This window comes from Anomalospiza imberbis, chromosome 21 (genome assembly GCF_031753505.1).
Source record: "Anomalospiza imberbis isolate Cuckoo-Finch-1a 21T00152 chromosome 21, ASM3175350v1, whole genome shotgun sequence".
In the NCBI taxonomy this organism is placed as follows: domain Eukaryota; kingdom Metazoa; phylum Chordata; class Aves; order Passeriformes; family Viduidae; genus Anomalospiza; species Anomalospiza imberbis.
Genome location: NC_089701.1, coordinates 260813 through 288654, shown reverse-complemented (window position 1 = coordinate 288654; position 27842 = coordinate 260813). Strand labels below are relative to the sequence as shown.

The window sequence follows — 27842 nt, the reverse complement described above, 5'->3', positions numbered from 1 at the left end:
GTCCTTTTCTATTAAGAAGACCACTTCAAACCAGTCTCAACACCACCTTTTCTCCAGCTTTCCGAAGGAGAGATTATCCCCTGCGTATATTTAATCACACATTATGGGGTGGCTTTGATTGCCTTTTTAGAGTCAGAGAAGTTAAAGAACATAGTTTGAAGGCTCTTATTATCAGTGCTCCATCCGCATGCTCTCAGCCAAGATGTGTTTACAAACAAGGGTTGGGAAGGGGGTGGGGAGGCAGGAATGCTGTCCTGGCCCATGGCTGGGCTTGGCACTGCTCTCACAGAGCTGGTTGTATAACCCTGACTCCAGCTCCGTGTGGTGAGCGCCATTGCGAGAGGGGGGCTGGGGGGTTGCGTTTGTGGTCCAATTTTTATGAAACCCTGTGGAATTCTTCTCTTTTCCAGGGAAAGAAGAAGTTGTCTTGTAGGGGTTTTCCTACACAGGAAAGCTAAGAGTAGACCAGGGAACATGAACAAAAACTAAATGCCATAAAGACTTTTTAATGTATCACAAAAGTCAGTCTGAGATGTGTGCAAGATATGCTGGAGATTCCTGATTAAAAGCAGTTTGTGTCAAGGAAGTTACCACTTGCAGCATGTAGAACATCTGACAGTGATTAACTGGAGCTAGCTATTAGATTTTCCTAAAGAAACAATACTTAAACATATCTCCACAAGTATGAAACACTTTATGTACTGTATCTGGTACACCTCATTTAAATTGACTTAGATGGAACAGACACACTAAGTCTAACTAGTAGGTTATTAAGAATATAAACCTGGTGCCCAAGAATTTACAATCAGTTATATGGGAGGTATCCTGACTTTCCTCCTTTTCCCAGGGCTTTCATTTGCTAAGCATATGCTGTAAAGATGTCACATTTACAGCAAGGGACATGTTTAGGATGTTTCTTACAAACAGTTTTAAGTTACATACCTGTAGCAAATGCATCTTGCTATGCTGCAATGTGCTGTTAGAAAGTCTGCTATGAGCTCAGGAAAACGTGGGTGAAAGGAAGAATATATGCATTGATACAAATGTATTTGCAACCTAGCTTTTCAGTTTACTTATTAGTGCTTGTGAATTTTTGACGGAAAAATGGCATTAAATTGTTTTCTACGGGAAGATGAACTTTCCAGCTCTGTTAAAGCACTTAGAGTTTGGAGAAATATGGTTTAAATTAAGCATATCATACTTCTAATTCTGGGGCGTTACAAAAAGAAGAGCTTGGAGATTCATCCAGCCTGGAGTGCTCGGTAGTTGCAAATCAACTGTGTATTATATGTAATGACCATTTCCCTAAGAAATACCTTTCTGTTTCCTTCCCCTTTTTGCATCAGGAGGCTGATGATTACTTCAGGGCTGTGCTTGCACATAGGTGCTGCTCTGATTCACGTTCCTACATTGCAGGGGAGGAACAGGCGAGTCAGAAGACTTGGAATTCAGCATTTCAATTTCAATTGATTATGGATTTCCCTACTATTTGTGAGATGCGTGGTGAGAATTGCTGAAGTAACCACTGCAGTGCTACGAGCCCAATTAAAAGCACTGCTTCAGAGTGTGGGATTTGTACAAAGACTGTTTCTACCTCTTTGCTGCTTGTCACTTACATTGGAAGGTTTTTAAAAACAATTGCACTTCTATTAGCAGCCACAGGAGCTCTGCTCTCCAGGCTGGCTCCTAAAGTCCCAGCCTACCTCACTCTCTCTATCCATACAGGGTCAAATCAGGAATTGCACTGAGCTTCTCCAGAGCAGAAGAATGCTGAGGGTCAGTGTTTAATAGGTGGGAAATCATGGAAACAGTCCTCTGGGGGCTGAGAGGCAATTTACGGTTAAGTCCAAAATTCTCTAATTTGCATAATACCAAGCCTAATAAAATATTCATGGTAGCTTCTCTCACTTTCAGGCAATTTAAGATAGGCAAAAATTAAGTTGGAAAATACTGCTTAAAAATAAGAGAAAAAATGTGAAGACAATGTCTCCAAATATTTTTCTGTTTTTAATTTAATAATATTTTTCAGAGTTACAGAATTGTTTGCAGAGTTATTGCCAGATAGAAGTCTGCCTTATGCACAGAACTGTGCAGAGTTTGATCTTTTTAATGGGAATTGCAAAAAATGCTGGAATTCCAGGATGTGGGTCAGGTGGAAGATGGACTTGGTGGATGCAGCGTGTGTGCTTCATGGGCTGGCAGAAATGGTTACACTATGAGAAATGACAGCTTGAGAGGTAGTTGATTTTCTCAGAGTTGGATTCAGTTGAAATGACCAGAGCCAGAGTTCACCCTTGTCCAAGGGATCATGGAATTCCGTGAGAGCTGTGGCCAGTGCACTCTGTGGTGTCAGAGATAGCAATGTGTGGGGAGCAGGAGAAACCACCAAAGTAAATGACACCTCTGGGCTTGGTGCTCAGCCCCGGGTGTTCCTGTCCTGGGCAGGTTCTGCCCTTTGGCACCTGATGCCCAAAGAGCTCACACCAAGCCAGGCAAACCCAGGGGCTGAAGGTGCCTCTGAGTACCTGAGATGGGGCACGGCCACGGGGCAGCTCCTCCTGTACTCACAGACAGACATGAACTCTTCTTGACCAGTCTGGAAGTTCCTTTACTGGTGACTATTTCACAGTCTTGATATTACAACATCTGTCTAGATTCTTGTGTTTGGAAAATGCTGATTTCTGCATTGCTATTAACTACCAAACCTGCACAGTCTTTCTCTGAGTTCTGACAGAATTTGGAAATAAAAATTAATGTATATTTTCCAAATGAGATTGCAACTCCAGTGGTTCAACCCACCAGTCATCACATTTAGACGTGTGTCTTAAAGGGTGTGGAAGGGGAACTGATTGCATTTGTTCTTAACATTTTTGTGCCAAATGATTTTGTTTGTATCGATTTGCTCATGTGAAAGCTTCAGATTTCAGTTAGGCTTATAAATTTAGTCAATGGTAAAATTTAATCACATTAACATTAGCAAACACAGGTTTTCATAGCATAGAGCTGTGAGATGGTGCCTTCCTGACCAAAAAAATTGACTCCTGACCTGTAACTTTCCTTGCTGCTGTCAAGTTACATTTATTTTTTGATAAGAAAACATGAAGTGGAGCTGCTAATGGTGCAGAATTGCTCTCATCTGAATAGAGCTAATGGCTGCAGCAGGCACATAACTGGAAACTACTTCTCAAAGCCCCCCAGGCTCCTGGAAATGTGATTGTCCTCACCCACAAGGGTGGGTGAAAGCAGTTTTGTCACTGGTGCTTCCTTTATGCAAAAGAAATCATATCACATGATGCCAGTACAAAACACACTCCTGACAAGGAGACATTAAACCAAAGCCCACATTTGGGGTGCAGAGGGAGCGTGAGGCTGCCAGCTGGAATCAGATGACAGATATTTTTGTTAGGAAATAATATCTTTCTCTGAGGTTGAATATACAGCATAAAACAATGGACAGTGATGAAATCCAGAAGAATTACCTCTGTGTATTCTGGAAGAGTGTAAACAAGTACCTCTATGCTGTCCAGGTACACCAGGCACTGTTTGGACAGCTGCACTGCCCATTCAAAGGTGTTGCTTGCCAATGGCTTGGCAGCACGAATGCCAGGTTCATTAAAGGTCCGTATAAAATTGTACAGCTCCATAGACATGGCCATGACAATAAACCCAGCACAGCAGAAAGGCTGGATTTTCCAATGCATACCAGCTACTGATGTAGAACATGCTCCAGTGAGGATTACTTGAAAAGCTGCATTTAGTGCTGCAATAACACTAAAAGGTCATTTTGGATCACATTTGCAAAGGTCAGAGCTGGTGGAGATAACAGCCTGTGCACACAGAGCAGAAGGTGGTGGGCTCATTTTAGCTCCATCTACAGTCACAGCTGAAATCCATTCAGGATCAGACATGGAAAAAAGTTTCTTCCATTTTGACTGATGCTGTGGTAAAGGAGTTCCTCATGTAGTAAGGGATGTCTTTGGACTTGGTAAAAATCCTAAAAAATGGCAGAAGCATTTTTAAATGCAGTTTTCTGTATTCTCAAGATGCACTGGGAAGAATGCATGTTTCCCGAGTGGTTTTGGCAGCAGAGTTTCATAGAATATTGTTTCATGTGACATGGCATGAGGTATGTAACGCACAATGTAAAAGCACACTATTCAGCTTGAAATCTGTCATATGAATCTTGTATGCATAGGGAATTTTTGTCCTCAGTTTGCTGGGAAGCTTTCACCATGAAATGGTTGGAGTGCAATTGTTTGGTGCAGGGGATACTGCATTTTCTAAAGTCAGTGTTTCAGAATTCAGGAAAAGCGTCCCTCACAAGCTGCTGCTCTTCTGCAGCCACTTTGCAGCCCCACCAACAGCTGACAAACCTCAAGCCAGGGATAGAGAAGCTTGTGCCCAATACAGCCTCTCCAGTTCTCAACAAGTTGTGATGGGAATATTGCAAGCTTATTCTGAACATTGTAGCATTTTGCTTTGAACTATATGTATTCCTGGAGAGGTTCCCGTAATTGGAATGGTCTCAGGAGGAATTAGCATCTTTGTACATTCAGCTGTCTGTCTGCAGGCCCAGTGGGAGCAGTGAGTGGTGGGGGCCGTGGGACTGAGGATCCCACGTGAGAAACTTCCAGTTATCCATCTCACAGCCTGGCCTCTCCAGTTCTGGTGCACATTGTCTGTGATCTCCTCCAGCATAGCTCAGGGAAAGTGAATTCTTTTGTGATGGATCTACATTGTGTTGAATGATTCTGCTGGCAATTTTTATTTGTAACAGGGCATAGTCCAGAGGTGCTCTCTAAAGTAAGTCAGTCCTGTCCCTGTGCAGAGGGTAAATGAAGGTCTTTTCCTAATGAATTTGTATTCATTGTAAGCAAGGTGCATCCTTCTTTCTCCAAATTTTCTGATAGCAGTTGAGAGACACAAGAAATGTCATTTATCTTTGAAAACACAATGTAGAGGCTCCCAAACGCTTCAGTAAAGGAAGGCAGCATATATTCATGGCTGGAGTCTGCCCTTAAATCTGATCCCATCCTCTGTGGGCCCCTAACTCCATCACGGTGACCCTTGCTCTATAAGGTACAATATAAAGCAGGAACTGACAGTAGTTCCTGCAGCTGCTGGGATGTGGCAGGGCCTTACTGGGTACACAAGGGCATTCAGCCCCATTTGCTGGGAGTCTCTGAAGGATGCAGAGTGATCAGCACCTCTGGAAATGAATGGGCTTTTCATGTTGATGATTTCATTTCTGGATGGACACAACACTTCCAACTGTGGTGATTCATCATCCTGGCTGGATGCAAGTGGAGGGCAGCCAGCACTTTGCACTGATGCTCAGAGCAGACACTGAAGATAAAATGTGGGACTCTGACAGAGCTTTCCAAATATTTGACACAGAGCTGCCAGGGAAGAGCAGTGCTATTCCTATTTCTAGGCTGCCAGCAGTGTCTAGTAAATTTTCCCAGAGAATCGCTGCTGTCCACGACATGGCTCCAACGTTGCACTTTCTTAACTCCCTTGTTCTGCTCAGGATTTTCTTTTGCCTTTGAGGCAGCTCGATGTTGCTAAGCAAAATTCGTTCATTGTGTGTCTGGCGTGTTTGGGGCACTGGTGCTGCTGTGCACACTCCAAACCAGCCTAAGGGCCAGGCTGGAGGCTGCTCTGCTGGCACCCCATTCCTTTTGTTGTACAAAATGAGGCAGAGGCTCCAGGGAGGCATTGCCAAACGGTGCTGGAGTTTTCAGGGTGGGAAGTGCTCTGTGGGCACAGGGTGAGCTGTGGGGCACTGGGAGCCCTGCCTGGGGTTAGGAGCTCAGTGGCACTGGCCAGCACCAGGTGGGTGGCAGCTACAGCTGCTCCAATGCCACCCTGTCCTGGCACAAAGCTGCCTGTGGAATCTGGCCACCACCGAGGGCTCCTCACCTTCTGTGGGGAATGGGTCAGGTATGGATACAGACCAGCCATCTCAACTTTACAAGGTGTCTGGAAGGAATGTTGATGGAATTGGGCCTCAGAGTGACTAATTAGCATGCAGGGTTCCTCAAAAGGGTTAACATGGGATCTTTTTAATTGTCAAAAGAGTTGCAGGCTATTAGGGTTGGCATATTCTTCAATAATCTGTTTTATTTTTACCTGCTGGGAGCTTAATTAAAAAACAAAGAGGCTCAATTTAAAGCCCATTACTATGCTAATTTTGTAAGAACTGGGCGGTGATTAAGAAGCTTTAAAAAGAGGAGTTTAGTTTGCTCTAGGGAATGGGTTGGAGGCAGGTTTTATTTCGTTTCATTAGCTAGCTACAATTATTTATAAACTAAATGGAAATGATATTAAAGAGTAATGAAAAAAACAGCATCTATGTATTATTGAACAGCAGAACTTTTTTTAATTTAGCATCGAAGTGTGCAGAGCCTTTATTACTGCAACTCACAGTTAACACAGCTAAATGCAGTTGTTAAATATAAGAGGCTTTTAAAATATATCCATAAATACAGGACTGTCTGGTTTGCTTTTCCTGTAGATCACTAGAGCAAGTTTATAAAGATATCAATGTGACAATAAAGATGAACCACTGTCTCTTAAAAAAAAATCTGGGGTTTATATAGGAAAATTTCATAACAGAATAAATTACAAAGACTTATTCTTTTTGTATTATGTATGTAATGTTGTATGATCTAGCACTGCAAACCTTCTACTGCCTTTTGCCTGTCATGTGAGCCCAAAATAATACCTGCGATTGCAGTTATGCTGGAGCACCTGGGAGGAGCTCTCCATTGCATGGTGTTGGGAGCTGGTGCCAGGCAGGGAGCAGCAAGGGCTGGAGGTGTTACCCAGGATGTGGTGGGGGAGCAGCAGCGGGACAGCCTGGCTCCTGGTGTGGCTGTGCAAGGGGACAGCAGGAGTGCGGGGTGCTAGGCGCAAACAAGGCAGGGAGAGGCTGCCAGGAGCCTGCGAGGGGGCTCCAAACCCGGGCAGCAACTTTGAACTGAATCCCCCAAGCCAAGGTATCTGTGGTGTCTGTGAGGAGGTGGGCAGGGAGATGCACCCTCTTTTCTGCCAGAGGAACTGGTAATGCTGGTGTGTATCTTCTCAGCACTGGGAGGAGGAGGACCTGCTGAGCCTGTACCTGGGGGAGCTACATCTCTGGTGGCACCAGGGCCTTCTACAGAAACAACATGCTCCTATAAAACATCCCAGCTCATGTGGCACGAGTGAGTGCTGGTTTGCATGTGCAGCCTGGTAGTTGAGTTCACTCGGCATTTGAATTCCCACTGAAAAGCCACTCTGACCTTACAAAGGACCAGGAACCCCATGCCCCACCAGCCAGCACTATCATTTCATGCTGAAACCCTTTGTGCTGCTGCTTTCTGGGAAAGATTTGATGCTGTGCCAGGGATGAGGAGTGGGAGGAAGCCTGGAACAACTGAGAGACGTCAGTATCTACTAGGCAGAGGGGTGAGGAGGAAGAGGAAGGATGGCAGGAGGGCTAGCAGCAGATGCCAGTCCAGCCCCCTGGGCTGCCCAGAGCAGCTGGCGTTTAACTTTGTAAGGGTCCACACCAGTTTGGCTGTGACACCAAAATTTTTGGTGGGGCATCTTAATTTCAGTTGTTGTTGCAACCAGTAAAGTGTTTCTAGATGAAAGAAGAATTAAAATTACCTGCACATCAGTGATTGAAATGTCTATGGACACCAGCAGGACTCCTGCTGCCAGAGCCTTCTGCGTGGGTTCTGCATGAGTGCGGGTTCAGCACCCTGGAGCCACTCAGGCTCTGTCAAATCAAAGCTCACCATGTGGTTCCCACAGGCGTGCTGGGGAGAAAAGCCTTACACTGCAGGTCTGCTGCTCCTCTGGGTAAACTCTGAGCCGAGCCCAGAGCTGCCTCTGGAGATAGAGGTCATACAGCAGAACAGCTTCAATTCCTCTTCTGAGTCTAAAGGCAAAGTGAGCTATCCAAGATCCCTGAGGTTGAAAATGTCCCTTGGCCTTCTTTTGACCCTATATACACCTTACATTCTTCCTTTAATGATTGGCATTCGGTGGGTTTGTGCCTTCGGGCACACTGAAGTTGTAGCTGCTTCTTCATCAAAGCAACTGTTTACAGCTGGTTTGAGTTGGATGCCAATAAACAGTATTCTTTTTGTCTCAAAATAAAAAGCAGCTTAAGTCCCTAATGATAAGGATTTTGTGCTTTGTAGAGGAAAAATTCAGCTAGTTTGGGACAGCCAGCCAGTTAGCTTAGCAAGTTGAAGTACTTCATACTTCCTGCTAAACTGCCTTTATCTCCTCAAGTGAGCCGGCTATAGATTCTTATCATTGTGGCAGAAGTGATGAGGGTAACATCTTTAGTTGGAAATCATTGGCAACACGTGGAGAAAGCTTAAGATGTTGTCACACTTTAACTTGGTCCTAATCTGTTCAAAGGCAGTTGATACTTTCTAACTGTGCCAGCAGGTAGTGAGAGGGAGTCAAAGACCGTCAGGGTGAAATAGCTCCTGCTTTTCTTTGGAGAGTTTATGACTTTCATAAAGCGGACACAAAGACACTGTGGCGGTAACTGTTATTGTCTAAATTAAGAGCTTATGTTCACCCAACCATATTTCATTAACTTGTACACCCAAGCTTCTACATTTCCTGCCTGCTCCATGCAGTGCTAGGAGCAAATCTTAAATATTTTAACGCCTATTGTCAGTGAAGTGACAAGAGCAAGGCGTAGGTCAGCCCTGCCTGTCCCAACAAACTGGCCTGTGCGTTGTGAGCAGCAGAGACAGGCTGTGCTGCACCTTGCCTGCGGCCCTCGACTTCCAGGGCAGGCTGTTCTGTGACATGGGACCTGTGCTGCTGTGAGATCCAAAAGGAGAATTGTTTTCCTTCCAGTAACAAATTGAGATACTGTGAACAGCCCTTAAATGCCAAAATGTAAGACCAAACTGCCGATGGAGCTGATCGTTTCTAAAGTCATCTTCCCTTTGAGTGAGGACCCAGTCCTCTTCCTGATGCTCCCTAAGGAGTTTTGCATCTCACTTATTGAAGCAAAAGCTGACACAGCTTCTACTCCCTTGTTTTTCTTTAACAGATGATCTTAAGAACATCACAGCTCTTGATGAGCAAACTTCAATGCATTTCAGCAAATACTGTGTTTTGAAAAAAAGGGCTTTGTCAAATCTGTAAGAAGGACAGTGCAATCAGAGCAGGATTTCTTTTCAACCAGATATTCAACAAGGCATCTCGTCTTTGGAAACGTATATGGAACCCCAAGCAACACCATGTAATATTTTGGTGCTTTTATAGAACAATTCCAAGCCGTACAAATTTTCTTGCTGAAAGAAAGGAATGTGCTGATAAGATATGAGGGGATTTTGTACACTTTTTCCTCTAGCAGGCATCTCTATTTTTTCTCTGTGTGTGTGTGTATAGTATATATACATATACTTAACCAGAAGTTAAGTAGTATTTAAGTATTTCAGCTTTGACCTACTTACAACTTTTCATTTAATTAAAAAAAAATCTGAAAAAGTTAATAAAATGTTTAGACAAACCTTTCAGTCTTGTGAGCTTAAAGGAATAATCCTCTTTGCATGCCTAATAATGTTGTTGGTGTCTAATGGGATTTCATTTTCACACATGTGGAAGTGTCCTGTGTTATAAATGTTTGACTGCTGGAATAACTTAAAACCTGTGCAGACGTCCGAGGCAAGAGGAGGGCCTGGGCGTGCTGTAGGGCCCTGCTTACTGATAAATCTCTTTGTATGGCTTTAGAGCATCTAGTTTACTAAAGCCTAAATACAAACACAGATGCTGATAGCTGAGTCTTAGGACTCAGTCTGACTTAGTCTGTCAACCATATTTGGCCTTACGGAAGCCAGGAGGTTTTCATAGTTCTGTGTCTAATCTTAAAAATTCAGTTTATAGAGCAACTTTAGTAGTCATCCATACTAGAACAACCAGACTTGTCTGTTCTTTAATTTAAAAAAGATGAATCAGATGTTTCAAGTCTTCGAAAACTCTGTATTAAGAGGAGTATTTATTTTCCATCCTAATATTAAGAGTAAGTAATTGACATAAGCTTAATAGGAGTCACTTCATGTTACAAGAATAAATTACCAGGCATTGCAGCAGACACCTTTAGTTACCTGAGTCTTGGGGGTTTGTGTTGGGGTTTTTTAGTGTTCCTTTTCCTTTTTCAGTGGTCCTTTTTACAAAGCTCCATGTCTCTGGTAATAGTCTCTTGTTTTTATCAGAAGAACAAACTTTGGGAAAGAAGGACTATAAAGAGAAACCATGTGAGATGACTGGGGGAGAAAAATTTCATCCATTAAGGGTCAGCCTAAAAGAGCACGATTTAGAGCAGAATATAGCTGGAACTTTTGTAAGCCAAGCAGCAACTTTTCATGCTCGGATGGGGATTCTTGGGTTAAATTGCTATCTTTGAGTTCTGAACTTGGAAAGGTATTAAAGTGGAATTAAACCTTTACACAATCCTGCTCTTGTGTCATTCAGGATTTTTTTGGGTTCTGTTTAATTGTACATCACAGCAGGGTTCTGAGTGACTGGTGCTTTAAAGAAATGAAGGGTAGGGTTAAGTCTGCAGCCCACTGCTCCCTGCTAATCCTTCTTGTTCCTTGAAGAAGGATTTACTTTTGCTGCCAGCTTGTGAAAGACTTTCCTCCTCCCGAAGAGATTGTTGTGGCTTTCCTGGGGAGGTGTGGTTGCTATAGCAGGGAGTCACGCCTGGGTATTCTCTCAAACCCTACTGAGAATGGGCCAAAAAAGAGCCAAAGAAGAGTAAAACTGGGGATTAAAAAATGGAACAATGGGAGACAGGAAGATAGGAGTGGGAACAAATGGGAATTACAGCACCAAAAATAATGCAAAGTGACAAAAAGAGGAAATAGAAAAATAATAGCTGACAGTTGGACTGAAAAGACAAACACTACAAAAGAACAATTTATTTTCAACCAGCAAAGAACATAAAAAGGCATCTGGGAAATAAGACACAGCCCTATGTTGAGGACTTTTTTTTGTTCTTACTGTATTGCAAACATACACGCAGCAAGTACACAAAACTGCTTCATGCTTCCCTCTCAGTTCCACCTTTGCCACAGTCTGTTTATTTGAAACAAAACCTTCTTGGGTTTTAAACTGTGTGGTTTTTATTTGCTGTTAAATGATGTCTCTAACTGTGTCTGTTCCTAGGGACTAAAAAATACGGTAATTCTGGGCTTTTCATATTAAATATTGTCATGTGTATCAGTAGTGGTAGAAAAGATCCAACTTTGCTCAAATTCTATTCTTGACTGCTTTCCAGAGAAACAACTGCCTCCAGTGGGCACTTGGTTTTGCTGCTGCTTACTGGAGACAAATTCCTTGGCTCATGCCATGGCAATGCCCTGACACCTCCACCTGGCCCTACCCCAGGCTGTGCCCCCTCCTCGCCCTGCTGCAGCTGACTCCTCACTTCGGCTCAGCCAGCTCCTCCCTTTGTCAAAGAGTTTTCCTGTAGGAGTGTAGAAATATAATATATAATATATATAATAGGTGTAGTATTTTACACCTAACCCCCTTTGCTCTACTGACAGAACACAGCCTCATTTTGCAAATATTTGAATATTTCTATCTCAGTGAAGGAAGCAGAAATTTTCATTCAGTGTAAAATTTGTCACAATACAAATAGAATTTTAAAAGGAGCCAGTGCTACATCTAACAGCAAATCTCTCTGAATGCCTTTCCTGCACCCCACTGCTTTATATACAGGGGAGGCAGAGAGATATAATAGATGAAACGTTTTGTTTATGAAGTGTCTATGTTTTGTTTTATTTCACATGTTTTTGCAATATAGATAACAGATTACACCACAGAGCTTTCATTGCCTTGTGCTATAAAGATACTATAAAGCCTTTCTGGGTATTAATAATAGATTGTGTTGATGAGTTTGGAGAAGCTGGCAATAGACCCCCCACTGCAAAGACATTAACACCACAGGACTAAGGTATCTTTCCCTTGCAAATCAGTTGCTAAATTGGCTGTGCTGATGAGTTTGGGCACAAGCTCTCCACCAGCATCACTGCAGCAGGCACAGGAAGTGATTTTGTTTTATACTGGCAAATAACGTTTCTTCCTGTCAATGCTCCTAGTTGTGAGGAAAGCCTTGTGTAAATTCTTTCCCTAAGTCATCCTTGCCAGCCAAGAAATAACTTAGAAATTACATTTGAATTGCTTTGACATGATTATTTTTTTCTGTAAAAGTGAAGACCAGGCCAGTGAATCACAACAGTACAATTTCCCTGCTTATGGGGCCTTTAGGGTGAAATCTCATATAAAAATTGCATTAGAAGATTTTCCCCGTGTTGTTGGTGATGTAAATTCAGTGTGCCATTTAGTGAACAAGAAAGATAAGATGTCTATCAGAGCAGAGCCCCAAGCAGGGCTGCTCCACAGGGCCCCTCCACGGGCCACTTCATCCACTGGATATTGGCCAGGGTGCAAAGGGAGGAGATGAAGGTGGCTTTAATTTAATTTGTGTAAATATCTGAATAAAAATCCAAAGGAAAAAAAAAAAAAGGAGTGCTCGTTTTGTTTTGGGGAGCACTGCCCCCAGCTAGGTAGAGCTGTGGCAGAAGCACAAATGCCCCCAGAAATACAGTGTTTTTATAGCCCATCAGTGTGATTTGGAGAATGCAAAAAGCACAGCAGCAGAAGCCCATTTAGCCTTTTTGAAACTCATGGACGAAAATAACATTATCTCACAAATGTTTGCACTGCCTAGAAATATAATTCTAACAAAATCACATATTTTGTTAATTCATTAAGTCTTCTTAATTGCAGCTCTGGCTTTATCAATTCAATTGGTGCCCTTAACTTTTATAACAGTTTCTGTTCTACAGAAAAGATTAGGAGAAAATTGCAGCCATAATCTGTACAGTGCAATTGCTGTGCTATAAAGAGGAATGGGAGTAGCTGAGAAGAGCAATTGGATTCCCAAAGGTGGAGCACAGTAGAGCAATATCAGTGACTTTGTAAATGAAAAATTGTTTTAATTCCCTTCTAACAGCAATAATTCTATTCTTCATAAATTTTTCCATCAAAGTGTTGTATGGAAAAATGCTATAAAATAGAACAGCATGGCAGTGATGGAAGACAGTTGAACAAAGTGGTCAATTAGGGGATGAAAATTAAGCAAAGAGAAGAATTCATTGTGTCACATTCTGCTCAAAGCGAGAAACTGCTCTGCACTTTGCATTTTATGTTGTACTTTACAGTTAAGGGAGATGTAACTATTTAGGTCATTCTGGTCCCACTTGAGCAAGTTGCATTAGGCTGTGAGCTTTAAATTCAGTGCTTTTGTCGAAGCATTGCAGTTCCACCCCAGAGCTGCTGGTGCCCACAGGTTTGAGGTGGCCGGTGAGTGCTGGTGGGCACAGTGACCATGGCTGCTGGTGGCTCTGACCGTGTCCCACCAACTTCAGAGCAAGATTTGGCATGGGATAATATAGTTATTTCAGCCATCAGCTTGTCTTGGCAGGGGAGTACAGCACTCCTCACGGAAATACAGGAAAAATATTTACATGAAGAAAAAGTCACTCATCACTGACATAGGCAATATGTAATTGGTGAGTCTAAAGCCACGTAGTGAAGTGCAGGTTTAACACAAGCTTTCACCTGTAGCTGGTGTTCATACTACAGCACCTGTCGATAGAGGGTTAATAAATATTTTCTTCAGTTCTCCCTGAAGAATAAAAAGGTTTCTTTGTTTTAGTTTCTCTCTAAATATTACAGGTTTTTTTCTAGAAACTTTTAAATTTTGCACATTTTATTACTACTTGATGAAAGGGAATTATCTTTCTTATACTGAAGTTTCAGCTATGAAATTGGCTTTAATAAACTATGTAATTATTTTGTCTGCAGGGAAAATATTTTAAATGGATTATTTCTTTTTTAAGGGGGTGGGGGGTTTCAAATAATAAATTTATAATATTCCTGTTCTGCTTTACTGCATTCAGGATGTTTTGTGTATTCTGAATTGAGTGCAACCAAGCAACAGTTTTTCCACTTTATAAGCACCCATGAACTGTAACATGCTACAAAAAATGTTCAAGACCTGTGCTGGAAAAACCCAATGCATGCTGTTTTTCCAGTCCTATGTCATCAAAAGAAAGAATATCAAAATTTATCCCAAAGAGCAAGGAACAGCTATCTTTCACTAGTAACTTAATTTCTTCTCTTAGTAAGACTCAGTTGTGTGAAAAACATACTATATTTTACTCTAGATCTACCTTGTTTCGTAGCACAGGAGTGTGGAGCAAACTTCCAGCATCAGAGCAGGCTGGCAGGGATGTCCCAGCAGAGGGAAAAATGTCACACGTAAAGACTGCACCAAGAGTACTTACAAAAGCTGTGATCGCTACCTTTGCATATTTATTGAATAAAGAAAAGCCCGGTATCTGCTGTGGTTGCTGCAACACATAATGTCAGAATATCACAGACAGGGAAATGACTGAAGGTCTCTGATAGGTAGGAAGCAGCATCTGTCCTCTTGCATACATCAAACACAGCTTAATAACTTCCTATTTACTGCTTCATGGCAGAGGCCCAGTAAATAAACAACCTGACTGAATTAGTCGATTTTTCTACCTTTGTTCTGTATAACAAACCTCTTGAACTACGCTTAATGCGAATGGCAAATTTCACGCTGCACACGGACATCTCTCAGCACAGATTAAATTAGTTATAATAAAACAATTAAAATCTATTTGCCCACAGACAGGAGGAAATGAAGGACCTGGCTGAGCCACAGAAAGGTAAAGGGTGGGTTGTCAGAGCACCAGGAGAGTAAACAGCAGAGCCATGATTCTCAGGAGCAAAGCAGGGTCAAACTTACTGCGAGATAACTGCACGGGATATAATAAATCAGGGGTCCGCATTGCACTCCAGATGGCTGTGCCATGCAGGAAGGCACAGTGGATCATGTAACTGTGGTTGTTTCTGAGGATTACTGATTCAGCCTGCCTTCACAGGGATATCCTAACAAATAAAATCTTTATGGCCTCTTCCGCTGAACATTTTCATCTACTGGTTAAAGTCAGGACATGTCTTAGCATTTGCATTGCCCCGATACATATGCAAAATTAATTTAAGTTCACACAGCTTTGGCTGGTAAAGACTTTTTGATTATCTAGTACTGTAAAGTTGCTTCACAGCATTTATTGTAAATACTGTGATGGACAGACAGGCCATTGTTCTGGGCTTTAGCTTGGCTGAGTCCCCCAAGTGTTCAAGGCATAGAGGCAAACACACTTAAAAACTCCTAAACCTATTGAGTTGTCTTTCAAAATTGTCCAGGCAACAGAATTTATTTATAAAACTCCACAATCATTGATTCAAAACAAGGTTTTCTTGTTCTGCTTTTCTTCTTTGTCCTCTTTGAACGGTTTTCTCTGGAATGTTTTCGTTGTGCTTAGGAGTCGGAGATTTCCTGCGGCTTCTAATAAAGGCATTTGATTTCCACTCTCCACATACTTTAACACATCCAAGGATTTTGAGGTTTGACATTAGCTTAAGAGAGCTGGAGATAATCAGCCATGGGGGTAAAAAGCCAGAGTTATGCAAATTATTTCTAAAATGTATAGAAAGAAAAAAAAAAAAACAAAAAAACACTCCTTTAAATGTGGTTGGTGTGGGACAGAGTCTTTGTCTCAGCACAGAATATCTGTGTGCTCCCCTTCAAATTTATGGCTTTGATTGAAACCTGTAAAGGGGTGATCTGTAAAGTATTCCTGCTATCCTACACTTCCCAACAGGTTTATTACCATTCGTTTATAAAATGAACAGTCTAACGAGCAGTGGTTTAGATCACAGCTATCAAAGTCTGGTCATTTGTCAAGATTAGTTTCCTGTTGTGAGATTGCCTTGTGCAAAAAGAGTGCATAACCTTGTGTTCCTCTTGGGAAGCTGAAAAAATACCTATAAACACCCTATAAGATAGGTTTAATGAAAATTTTATAATCTCAGAATTCAACCCAACACGCTGCTCTGTGTGTGTATGTGTGTGTGTATTTGTGTGAATGCAGGTTATAATACAGAGTACCTGGGTACAGGGGAGGGAATTTTCTTGACAAGAGTTAAATTCAGGATATGAAGTCCGTGCAGTATTGTCAGGGCAATTTAATGTTCATTTGAATGAGTTAATCTGCACTGATGACAGTGTAATTCGTTATAGCTAAAAGGCTGCCTTGGGAAGCGCTGTTGCAAAAGCACCATTTTTATGGGAATAGTCAGTTGCTAGTAAATAACACAAAGTATTTTCTATTCATGTTAGATACATATATTTTGAAGAAAAAGAGAAAACACAAACACTGACTAAGGCAGTATGACAGCAAAGGTGCAGGTCAGGGAAACAACAGGCTCCACAGGACAAGGAGGTTATCTTCGTGTCCCTGTTTGAGGGAAGGTGCGGGGGATTTATGCTTTCCTGCGCTTTTCTTCTTGAAATGATCTGACCGTGTTACATTTGTGTTTTCACTGCCACTGGACGGTGCCGTATTGTGCGGTTTGCTTGGGAGACAACCGGAGGCAGCCGCCGCCCGTCCTGGAGCGGTCCCGGCGCTGCCCGGGCGGCCGCAGCACCAGCGGCTCCGCAGCATCGCCGCTGCCGGCGCCAGAGCCCTCCCGGGGAAGGCTCGCCGTTCTCCCCGGCCGGAGAGGGGAGGTGGGCACCTGGCAGGTCCCTGGAGCCCGAGAGCGAGCGTTCCGCAGCGCAGCCGCGCCGTGCCCGTCGCGCCCGTGATGGGCGGCGGGGCCGGCGCGGCCGGAGCCCCGCGCTCCCGGTTCGGCCGGGCACCGGCAGCTCGGGGCCAGCCCGGCCTTCCCCGGGGCCAGCCCGGCCTTCCCCGCGGCCGGCGGGGACGGCAGGCTGTGGTCGATGGGGGGACAGAGCCTTCGCACCGGCTCTGCCGCTCCTGAGCTCTCCAGGTGTGCCCCGTCCTGAGGGCATCCCCTCGGACAGCGAGGCCAGCCTTGGTTAAATGAGTCAAATGGGTTTAAGCAGTTAAACAGAAACAACTATTGTAGTGCACCTTATTTATTTGTTTGTTTGTTTGTTTGTTTATCCCCCCCCCCCCCTTTGTGTGTCAGTCCTTTCACATATAAAATTGTGTAGAGATAAAAAATATTTTCTGCTTAGGAATATGCAGGCTAAAGCATTGCAAGGAAAACCTTGCAGACAAAGCAAACTGAGTGTTTGGAATAAGCCATCCTGTTCGTGGGAGTGCCCAGGGTCCTGTGTGGCATCAGTTTCCTTTTGAAAGATTTAATTCATTACATATGTGACAAAGAGCCGCTCAGTCCACCTTGCACCACTGTTACCTTGAGGCTGTGGCCATGCAAAGGTGTGCCCTGAGCCAGCCAGGCTCCCGCTGCGGCCACTCCTAGGGACAGCTGGGGAACACCCCAGTTCCCGTCTCTCAGCCATTTTCTGGATGCCATGCGCACCATATTGACATTTGCTTTTCCCTCCTGCCCACTGACTCCAGCCCTTTGCCGAGGGCTCCTACTGCCATTTTCCTGCACTTCTCAGCTCAGACAAAATGGAGGCTCTGGAAGAATGAATAACTACCACAGCCTTAGCCTTCTAAAATCAGAGAGAATTGTCTTTTTTTGTGAAAAATTATAATTTTGATGACGGAAAAGAAGTCAGCATAGCCCATGCTAAAAGGCAGAATCTAATTTTTTTTTTCTGTGAGCACACTGGTGCAGTGGTGTTCATTTCCTTGCTGAAATGTAAATGTTCGTGCACCTTGCACTGTGATGTATTGCCATAAAAGACACTGAATTTCAAATCACCAGCACACCATGTGACACAGGGATGTAACAGCAATCCGTCTTTATTTGAGGCAGCCCTTTTCTGAAATCTCACTTAGGGAGATTCCCAGTTGCCATTCGGAAAGCAAAATAAAATTAATCTAAATAATTCTAACTTAAACCTAGAAAATTAATGATGGATGAAAGACAGGGTTTACAGAGCATTAATAAGAACTAGTCTGGATGCAGTGTGTGTTCTAGGGTCTGTGATTATACTGGTAATTTGACAGATTGTATCACTGCCTATCTCTGCCAAAGGATGTTTCACACCATTTAAAATGCACAGTACTTCCTTCAGAGACAGGTTGTTCTGGAATAACTCAACATCCAAAGAAAAGCTGTGTTATTTCACTCCTCTCTTTATTGATTGCATGTGTACAATCGTGTGTATGCGCATGTGCTGACTTTGCCTCAGAAAAAGCACAAAGTTTTCATGCTCATTTCTGTGTTTATCAGCCTCCTCAGAGACAGACAATACCAAAAATGGAAAGTCTGTTGAGAATAGGGCTTAAGTGCTGAAACCAGAGACCCTGTATAACACAAAGCATGAGCTGGTCCTTCCTCTAAAAGGTGAATTGAAATACATTTGTGTTTAAGCAGTTATCCAACTTTGAGAGCTCCCTTTTGTTTCTCATTTTGAAAAGGAAAAAAACATTGAGATAAGGACAGATCTTAGTGGGCTTTGTCCAGGAAAGGTGATTTAGGGAATCTCAAGACCAAAGGAATTGAGATTTGAAGAAATTGCATGCCTATGCTATTTCCGAGGCTAAGGATGCAAGTCTTGCCGTGTGCAGAAGCACGAGCCAGGCTGATCTGTGCAGACATTGCTGGATTTGGATCCACGCAGGGTATGATCTGGTGCTCCTCTTGACTGTGCTGCCTCTTCCTTGCAGGCTGTTCGCTGCCAAGTGCAGCGGCTGCATGGAGAAGATCGCGCCGACGGAGTTCGTGATGCGCGCCCTGGAGTGCGTGTACCACCTGAGCTGCTTCTGCTGCTGCGTCTGCGAGCGCCAGCTGAGGAAAGGGGACGAGTTTGTCCTCAAGGAAGGGCAGCTGCTCTGCAAAAGTGATTATGAGAAAGAGAAAGACTTGTTGAGCTCGGTCAGCCCAGACGACTCAGACTCAGGTGAGCTTTTCCCACACCTGCTCTGACTGGAAAAGCTGCATGGGTCTGTAGAGCTTTTGTATAGAAAAGTGCATCCATTTTCACATCCACTTCATCTATATGCAAGTGCCACCTATGCAAATTTGCAGGCACAGCTGAAAACATTCCTACTGGCAGTCTTCTTTCCCTAACCCGACTCCCTTCCTTAACCTCCTGCTTTGTAAAAGACAAAATCTTTTTGCTTTCATCAACGTGTTTTTCTGTAAGATCATAAAGAATGAATCAGACTGACTTTAGCTATCCAAGGTCTCACTCAAGTGAGGCATCAGTATGCTGTTCTCCACAGGCACTCTTCCATCCACTTAACATATTTTTCAGGGGATCTTCTTCACATACAATTTCAGCACTAAACTAGGAAAATGGGCAGAGCAGTAAAATGATTTTCAAGAGGAATCTCTCTGCCAATTATAAATAGTAAGATTGCAAGTGCAACACAGAAGTACTGAAGAGAATCTGAAAGTAAAGGAGATGTGGGTTTTTGCCATCGTAATCACACACTTGTTTCCCAAGAAAATATATAAGAAAATAAACAGTTGCCATTCCATTACATGTACAAGTGACATATTTGCCTCTGGTTTATGGGAAAATGTGTTACTCTGCTTTAACTGGTAGCAGAAATTATCCTTAATCTCTAATCTGAGAGTCATATTCTCCACATTGCTAAAATGTGTATTTCCACATCAGGGATGCCTCAAGACAAAAGTCCCTGCAGACTTGGCAAGGCACGGGACCAGAGTTATTCTTGGAGCAGTGTTTTAGTTATTGTCATGCTGCGATTGCAGGACCCTGAGTGCTCTGCTCAGTAAATCTGAAATCACAGGATCTGGGCTTTTGGTGGACGTGCCTGAGGCATGTGAGTTTCCTCCTTGCCCCCCACCAGCTCCAGTGACCCCCTGTACACCTGCCTCGTGTCCACCAAAGCCCCTTGCCCAGCTCGTGCGAGGCTGTCCCCACGCTGGGACTGGTCACAGGCACCTTTCCCCACTGCTGTCCTCTCTCATACACCTGTGCTGGCAGCTGTATTTGGCACCAGCTTTGAGCAGGGCTGGGCTCCTCTTCGGGACCAGGCTGACCTGTGATCTGCAGTGAGGAGATACCACGGTAGCACAAACCAGTCTTGGTTTCAATTTCATTTCCCTTTGGCACAAAGGGGAGTCTCTTAGTCCTGGAGATGCCTTTTTTTTCCTCATTATTCTCTGTTAGTCAAACCCAAACCTGAAAAACAAGCTGACAAATTAAACAAGTTGTTTGTCTCCCATTGTCTAACACAGTGAAAACACTGATCTCCCAGGGGTCTGCATGAGAGCACACAATCTGCAAAGCCCTGGCTGAGAATGTGTCCTGCTTCAATCAAATATTTATCCACTGGACACAAAAGTAACTCTCCAATGAGCAGTATTAATCCTCACAAACCTTTCCTTAGAAATGGCATGCTGGAAAGTTAATAATGTCGTGGTTATTAAAATGACTGAATTTCTCTTTAATCATTAGGCCAAAGATGCTTATTAAAGTAAAAGGTAATTAGACTGCTAGGTGCATAATAATCAGACCCTAAAATGAATTAAAGTCTAATTTGTTGATTCCCCAAATGTAGTCTTTCAGTATATAAAAAATTCCATGTGTTTCTTCATGTTGAAGTCTCTATAATAATGTGATAGTGTTTTCTGGAAGAAAAATCAATAGTCTGGTCAAATAAAATATGCTGAGTTGAAAAGCTGATTTTCTCAACAAAATGTGTATTTACCCATCAACCTTTGCCACTGTGCTTGAGATTTCCCAGGACAATATACTAACATATGTAATATCACCAGATTGTATGAGTATTCAGAATTTAATTATAGAAAATACAAAGAATCTCTTTGGTCTACACAAACACATAGATACTTGTATGCATTTGCTGAAAAAGAAAAGTTTGTGCTTGTACATGCAGACACATTTTAATGCACAGTGGAAGATTACTGATGTTTTCTGGGGGAAGTGGAAATGAGATGACAAAGATTATATTTAGTATTATCGCTGGAGCTTCAAAACATTCTAAACAGTATTCAGTAACTGGAATCTGCACTATATTTAGTTAGATGGGCTTTGAGATACTTGTGTGATGCTTGCTTTATGCTGTTTTGCTGCTGTAGCAGTGCAGGCAGTGGTACCTGTCTGCAGATAGTGCTTCAGGAGAAGCTGGAGTTCAGCTGTGCAGGTAAAGGTGTTTATCTGGTCCTGAGATCAGGGCAGGTGAGCACATAGGACCAAGAGGTGCTGGAAAGGCACAAAGTGTCTCTGTGCCCAGTTCCTGGAAATACTGAAGCATTTTCTGAGTTTCCATCCCCTGATCAGTCCCATGTCCTCAATTAAAAATTGAAAACATTTTTATGCTTTTGTGGCATTTGACTTAGGCAGAGCACACCGATCTAAGATAGTCTCTTCCTGCCCACAGCTGCTTTAGGTATTCAGATAACCATGGGACAATAGTTGAACCTGTTGACTGAAGAGCAGTTCTCAAATATCCTGTTTTCTTGGTGGAACAAGTGCAATTATATATCCTTTTTTCACCAGTCAAAAGTGATGATGAAGATGGAGATGTTAAGCCCACCAAAGGCCAAGTAACCCAAGGAAAAGGAAGTGATGATGGGAAGGACCCAAGAAGACCTAAACGACCCAGGACAATACTTACTACACAGCAGAGACGAGCATTCAAAGCATCCTTTGAAGTATCTTCTAAGCCCTGCAGAAAGGTAGGTGCTTCACCAGGGACCGAGTCAGCCCTGACACCAGGCCACAGCTGCAGACAGCCCTGCCCCTTCCTGGGGCAATAGCAGTTCTCCTGGGGTGAAAGCAGAGCACTCTTTTTGCACAGAAGTCTTTTATGGTTAAAATTCAGTGTCCTTTTCCTCAGCTCAGACTCGTTGTTCAGTAGTTACAGACCTGGTAGCACCATCAGGGGCAGAACTTGACAACACTATGCAAAAATATGATGAATATAAAAAGTAATTCCATACATGCAGTTTTTGTTTTAAGTACAAACATTCCTCCTAACAAAACTGATTAGTGGTTTTTTGGTGTTTTTTTTTTTTTTTAAACTTACGAAAAATTGCATCATTAAGCATTTCCTCCTGCAGGTCAGAGAAACATTGGCAGCTGAAACAGGGCTCAGCGTGCGAGTCGTCCAAGTCTGGTTTCAAAACCAAAGAGCAAAGGTAGGCTGTTTGTCACATTCTCAGAAGTCAAATGCAGGCTGTGCCCCAAGAGGAGCTCTTGCCCTGGATGCAGCTCACACTGCAGAAGTCCCACAGCTGAGCTCTGCGTGTTCTGCCTGCTCTGCTCTCTACATCCACACTAGAAAGGCAGCTTCCAAACACAGACATTAAATTCCTGTGCTCAAAGTAACTCAGGGTTGACAGTAAATTTTGCATGCAAATCTGAACTGGAAACTGAAATGTTTAACCTTAGAATTGAAACTGAACCCACAAGAGTGTGTGCATAAGTATAAATGGTCTGTGTTAACTGATAAGATGCTTGCAGAGAGTTTTGTAAGGAAACAGAATTGTTGCATTTGAAGCTACAAGATTGTTCTGTTCTTCTGCTTTTTTCCAGATGAAAAAGCTAGCACGAAGGCACCAACAGCAGCAGGAGCAACAGAACTCGCAGCGACTAGGACAAGGTAGGGGATTTGTGAACAAGTAAAGTGAGACAAAGAATCTGCAGTTGTCTGGAAGTGCCGTTCCCACATGACACTTTGGTACAGCGATCCAGGTCTGTGGGGGACGTGTGCCATCAGCACCAGAAGGGCACAAAGATGTGCCTGAGTGCCCACGCCGGGCTACCCCAACTTCTCCTGGTGGCATCAGACCCCAGAGGTGCTCCTGCAGAAGCTGTTACCTCATTTCTAGTATAAATGTGCCATGTGGAGAGGTCTGCACTGGAGGAAATCTCCAGGAGGCTTGCCCCAGACAGATCCTTCAGTCTGTTCTCTTCTGCAGCAAGGGGCACAGTGCTCAGCTGGGAATCTGCACAGGCATCAGGGTTACTGCCCCAGCCAAGGCATGGAGAGCCCCTCCTATGCTCCCACAAGCATCTGGAGCCTGGGGCAGGCGCTGCACACAGGCACTGGCACTTGCTTTGCTGCTCTGTGGGTACTCTTGAGCATCTCCAGCTCCCAAGACCTTGCAGCCTCAAATCCTCGACTTTACCCAGAGCAGAAAAACTGGGACAAGCAGAAATTAGAGAATAACTGGGCTCTGTCAGACAGAGTATACAGACTTTGGGAGGATAGGGTCCAGGACCTAGGAGCTCCAGAAGTTATGTAGAAATTACAAGTCTCTCAGCTTATTCCTCAGAGCTCTACGCTCATTCAAAATTTGGAAAGTTTCTCTGACTGACAGGATACTCCTGACTGCATTTGCTAGGGTTCATCGTTGCCACTGATTCTGCCTTGTTCCCCAGCAGTAATTGTTCCTCCTCTTTGCTTTGCAGAAGTAATGTCCAACCGAATGGAAGGGATGATGACATCTTACACACCACTTGCACCACCACAGCAGCAGATTGTAGCAATGGAGCAAAGCAGTTATGGCACAGACCCATTTCAGCAGGGTCTGACCCCTCCACAAATGCCAGGCGACCACATGAACCCCTATGGTAAGGCATGCCTCATTCTGCCACATCCCAAGTAGCTGGGTCTGTGTGCTGGATCACACACCACAGGGGCAGCAGCTTTACTGGCTTTCAGAATATTTTTTCTGGGATTTGTACCAGGGAATTTGTACCAGTCAGTTTTATGTGTGTATTTTCTTGTACACATAAGGGGGTAGAACAGAGCTCATCTCAAGCTCTGGACACCTTTCAGAGCTATTTCACAGTATAATTCTGATAAACGATAAGCAAGCAACATCACCTCTCCAAGTTCCACTTTTTTAAACCACTGTCCAAGACACTGAAAAATAAACAGTACCAAATTCTAGTTCCTTCACAAATTTTTCCTTTTTTCTTAGAAGCTTTGAGGAAAAAGTGCCTTCAATAAAGAGAAGTAATCTATTCATTACAAAATGAATAAGCAGCCCTGTAAGACCACTCAGATTGGATGCGTGGATTTGTTAAAGAACAGCTCTTGAGCTACTAAGAGATGGGTTACCACAGGACATTTCTCCTGCATAGTTTTATTCTCTGTCCCAAATCAAGATGACGGTTTGCTTTCACGATTGCTTGACCCCACATCAAACGCATTACAAGCACTAAATGCTCAATTATTGGTTCTGGACAATTGCAGTGTGGCATTTAAAAAGAATGTCAGAGGATTTTTCAGACTGTGATTCTCGGCCTTGCGGTAGCCCACAAGGGCCTGTTTCAGACTCCTTTCTGCTGACCAGGAGCACTTCTCTATAGAGGCTCACAGGCGCATCACTGTCCCCAGCACAGCGTGCACAGGCCAACAGGAAACCTGCTTTGGGTCTGTCATTACTTTTGCCACTGAGACAAGTCCATGGTGCACACCAGGAAGTTTGGGAGGTCCTGTAAGGAGCTGAGGACATAGGAAGTGCCCTCAAGCATTAGGTGGCTTGTGATTTTGTTGGTTTGCTTGGCTTTCTGAGTAAAACTCCTTGGGAAATAGGTTCTGTGCTCCAAAATGGGTGCAGGGGAGGGCACAAAGCCCTCTTGATTGAGTGTGTGAGGAAAAAGAACCAGACTAAGACATTTGCAGAGCCCCCAGGACTTGAGCTAGAGCTTTTTCTGGTACCTTCAGTGTTGAAGTAAGCTGAAATCTTAGTTGCTAAGGGAAATAAAAGGTGCTGCTCCAGACCAGCCCTAAAAGAGTGGAATTTTCTGAAAGGAGAGCATGTTTACAACTGTAGCTCGCTTGAGGCCAGGGAAACTAGGTCTCTTCCTGGGTCCTGTCGCACTGGTAGAACTTTTGCCTTGTGTGTACATGAAGACCAGTATGACTGTGGCTCTTAGACCATGCTTGCCTATCATGGGCACCCTGGTTCCACCTTTCCTGACAGTCCTGGTGCTCCCATGAGTGCCAGAGCCCATGGAGAAGCTGGGGACCCGCTCCTCCCCAGCACCGTTTGCTCCTGCTGTCAGCCAGGGCTCTGTTTTTGCTGCTGACTGAAATTGAAATGAAATCCTGGCAGGTTTGGGCACGCTGCTGCCGGCTGACCCCTGTGGGTTGGTTTCAAGCCCTCCTCCTTGCAGGCCAGCCCCTCATAGCCAGAGCTGGTTAAGGTGTGACCGCAGCAGCAGGAGCGTTCCCGCTTGCTGCAGCATCCGTGTGTGCTGTGTCCTCCCCGGCTGCGCAGCACCCAGCCTAACGTGTGCGTTTCATTTGCAGGAAACGACTCCATTTTTCATGATATCGACAGTGATACCTCTTTAACTAGCTTGAGCGACTGTTTTCTTGCCTCTTCTGAAGTTAACTCCATGCAGGCTAGAGTAGGAAATCCCATTGACAGGCTGTACTCTATGCAGAGCTCCTATTTCGCCTCATGAAAGTAAAGAAAACTAACAGCCGGCGTGTGTTTAGCCAGTGACTTTTCCAGTGCAGACTCTACAGCCATATGTTGCCCAGCTCTTCCTTCACAGTGACTCTGCTGCCTCTGGACTGCAAAGAGCATTTTTTTAGGAAGACTGTCTCTGTTTGCATATATGTGTATGTATGTATATATATTTTAATACCTACATACATACATACATATATAGAGAGACAAAACACATCCACCCGTCCCATACCCTTGGTTCCCAGCTGGCGCCAGACCACGAGACAAGCACGGAAGGAACAGAAGAACCTGCTCGTCCTCAGCCTTTGATCTGGTTTGGTTTGAGCTCATCATCTTAAAAGAAATGGATTTTGTGGAAAGCTAGACCTTTTCCTCCTCTCTCTTCTCCTTTCTTTTGGATGTCTAAACTTTTTTTTTAGCCACTGATACTGACATCAGTCAACCATATGACAAATAAATCAAAAAAACTGGAGATTCCTCCTTTTCTTACTGCATGATTCATACTATGTTGTGGATAAATTGCCATTTGAACTGTGAGAAGTTAATGTAAATGTGACGTTCAACATTTGTTTCCTTTCTACACTTTTTCTACATAACCTAGATCTGCTCATTAGTTTATAGCCCTTATGGATATGATACTGAGGAAACTGGTTATCAGTATTTGTGGAGAAAGCCAGTAATTTCAGAGTAAGAAAGGTCTATGACCCTGGAGAGGAGATGCATGTTAGGGGCAGAGGCATTTAGGTTAGTATTGATCTTAAATAATTAAAACTAAAGGTGCTTACAAGACAGATCTATTTAATTTTTTCTGAAGTGTGAGATTAAAATATTTACATTTGTTTGTAAGTATTGCAGTGCCAAATTTCAAGTCTAGACCATGATTGGCAAAGAAGTGTTTTTCATTCTGTTCTGTTTATTTGTTTTGCATGAGGCATAAATATGCTGTTCTCTATTGTCCATTTGGAATAATTAAGCACTCCTTTAGTTACCTTGCCTCAGCAAGAATCAAGGATACACAGTTCTAGCCTGAAACACCAGAAGTCCTGAAATGTGCACCAGCCAGGAACAGGAAACTATGAAAGAAATTACAGTGGGAAGTTCAGGTATGTTGAGCTGCAAATCCCCCCTGCCAGGAGCCGTGGCTGTGGTGCCAGCTGACTGATCAGTGCCAGAACAGCCACTGACGGAAGGGAGTGGCCCAGCCGAAGCCTGTCTCTGATGCTGAAGTTTGAGCATATGTCATATAGATTTTTGTAGGGCCTGAAATATCGTAAATAATAATAGTATAGCTATAAATATTGCCTGGTGATAATTATAATGTGGAGAAGCAGACAAGTACAGTCATGGCTTTCAGTAGAGAAAACTTCATGGGGAATATTTGCCAGGGTAATATCAGTAATTATAGGGTGTGTTCAAAATAGAGCTCATGGGGAAAGATTGGCAGGATAGGCACTTTCTTAAATAAATACCTTTAATATATTGACCATAATAGCTGAAAAACAAGTCCAAAGCTTTCGTTAATCTAACTCCCTCCAGGCTGAGGACTGGTACCAGGCCAGCATCGCAGTGTCCCTGTGGGGCTTGGCATCTTCTGTGGGAGCGTGGCTCTCCGGAGGAGGGGGAGGCCAGAGCAGGACCCCGGTAGCCTCAGCACCCGGGGAGGAGCAGCCCCGCTGGGGGGACCACGGCCTGGGGAGTCCTGCTGGGAGCCCCGCATCGGCCGATGGAGACAGGCCCTCCTGGAGACACGGGTGCGAAGGGCAGGAGGACCGGTTCAAGGGAAAAAATTCCATTTTCCCCCAGCACGGAAGTGTGGACTGAGCATGTTGGAAGTTGCTTGAGAAAGCCGAGTTTTATCTGCAGCGTAAGTGCGTGGGTGCTCAATCTGGAGATGATGAGAGCACCGTGGATGAGGCTCTGTGTCTGTGTGTCTCTGTGTGTGTGTCTGTGTGTGTCTGTGTGTGTCTGTGTGTGTGTCTGTGTGTCTGTGTGTGTGTGTCTGTGTGTCTGTGTGTGTGTGTGTCTGTGTCTGTGTGTGTCTGTGTGTGTGTCTGTGTGTCTGTGTGTGTCTGTGTCTGTGTGTGTGTCTGTGTCTGTGTGTGTCTGTGTGTGTGTCTGTGTGTCTGTGTGTGTCTGTGTCTGTGTGTGTCTGTGTGTCTGTGTGTGTCTGTGTGTCTGTGTGTGTCTGTGTGTGTCTGTGTGTGTGTCTGTGTGTCTGTGTGTGTGTGTGTGTCTGTGTGTCTGTGTCTGTGTGTCTGTGTGTGTGTGTCTGTGTGTTTGTCTGTGTGTCTGTGAGTGTGTGTCTGTGTGTGTGTCTGTGTGTCTCTGTGTGTGTC

The 27842-nt window shown here is 43.8% G+C and overlaps 1 protein-coding gene across 1 annotated transcript in view; it reads left to right on the top strand.

Moving 5' to 3' along the window:
• Nucleotides 1-26619, top strand: part of LMX1B (LIM homeobox transcription factor 1 beta) — an 85621-nt gene extending 59002 nt beyond the window's left edge. The window contains exons 3-8 of the mRNA XM_068210859.1: nucleotides 18747-18979; nucleotides 21572-21750; nucleotides 22135-22212; nucleotides 22610-22676; nucleotides 23489-23650; nucleotides 25341-26619. Of these exons, the coding sequence (XP_068066960.1) occupies nucleotides 18747-18979; nucleotides 21572-21750; nucleotides 22135-22212; nucleotides 22610-22676; nucleotides 23489-23650; nucleotides 25341-25498 (877 nt within the window). The 3' untranslated portion in view covers nucleotides 25499-26619. The remainder of the gene's footprint in view (nucleotides 1-18746; nucleotides 18980-21571; nucleotides 21751-22134; nucleotides 22213-22609; nucleotides 22677-23488; nucleotides 23651-25340) is intronic.
• Nucleotides 26620-27842: the final 1223 nt, after the last annotated feature.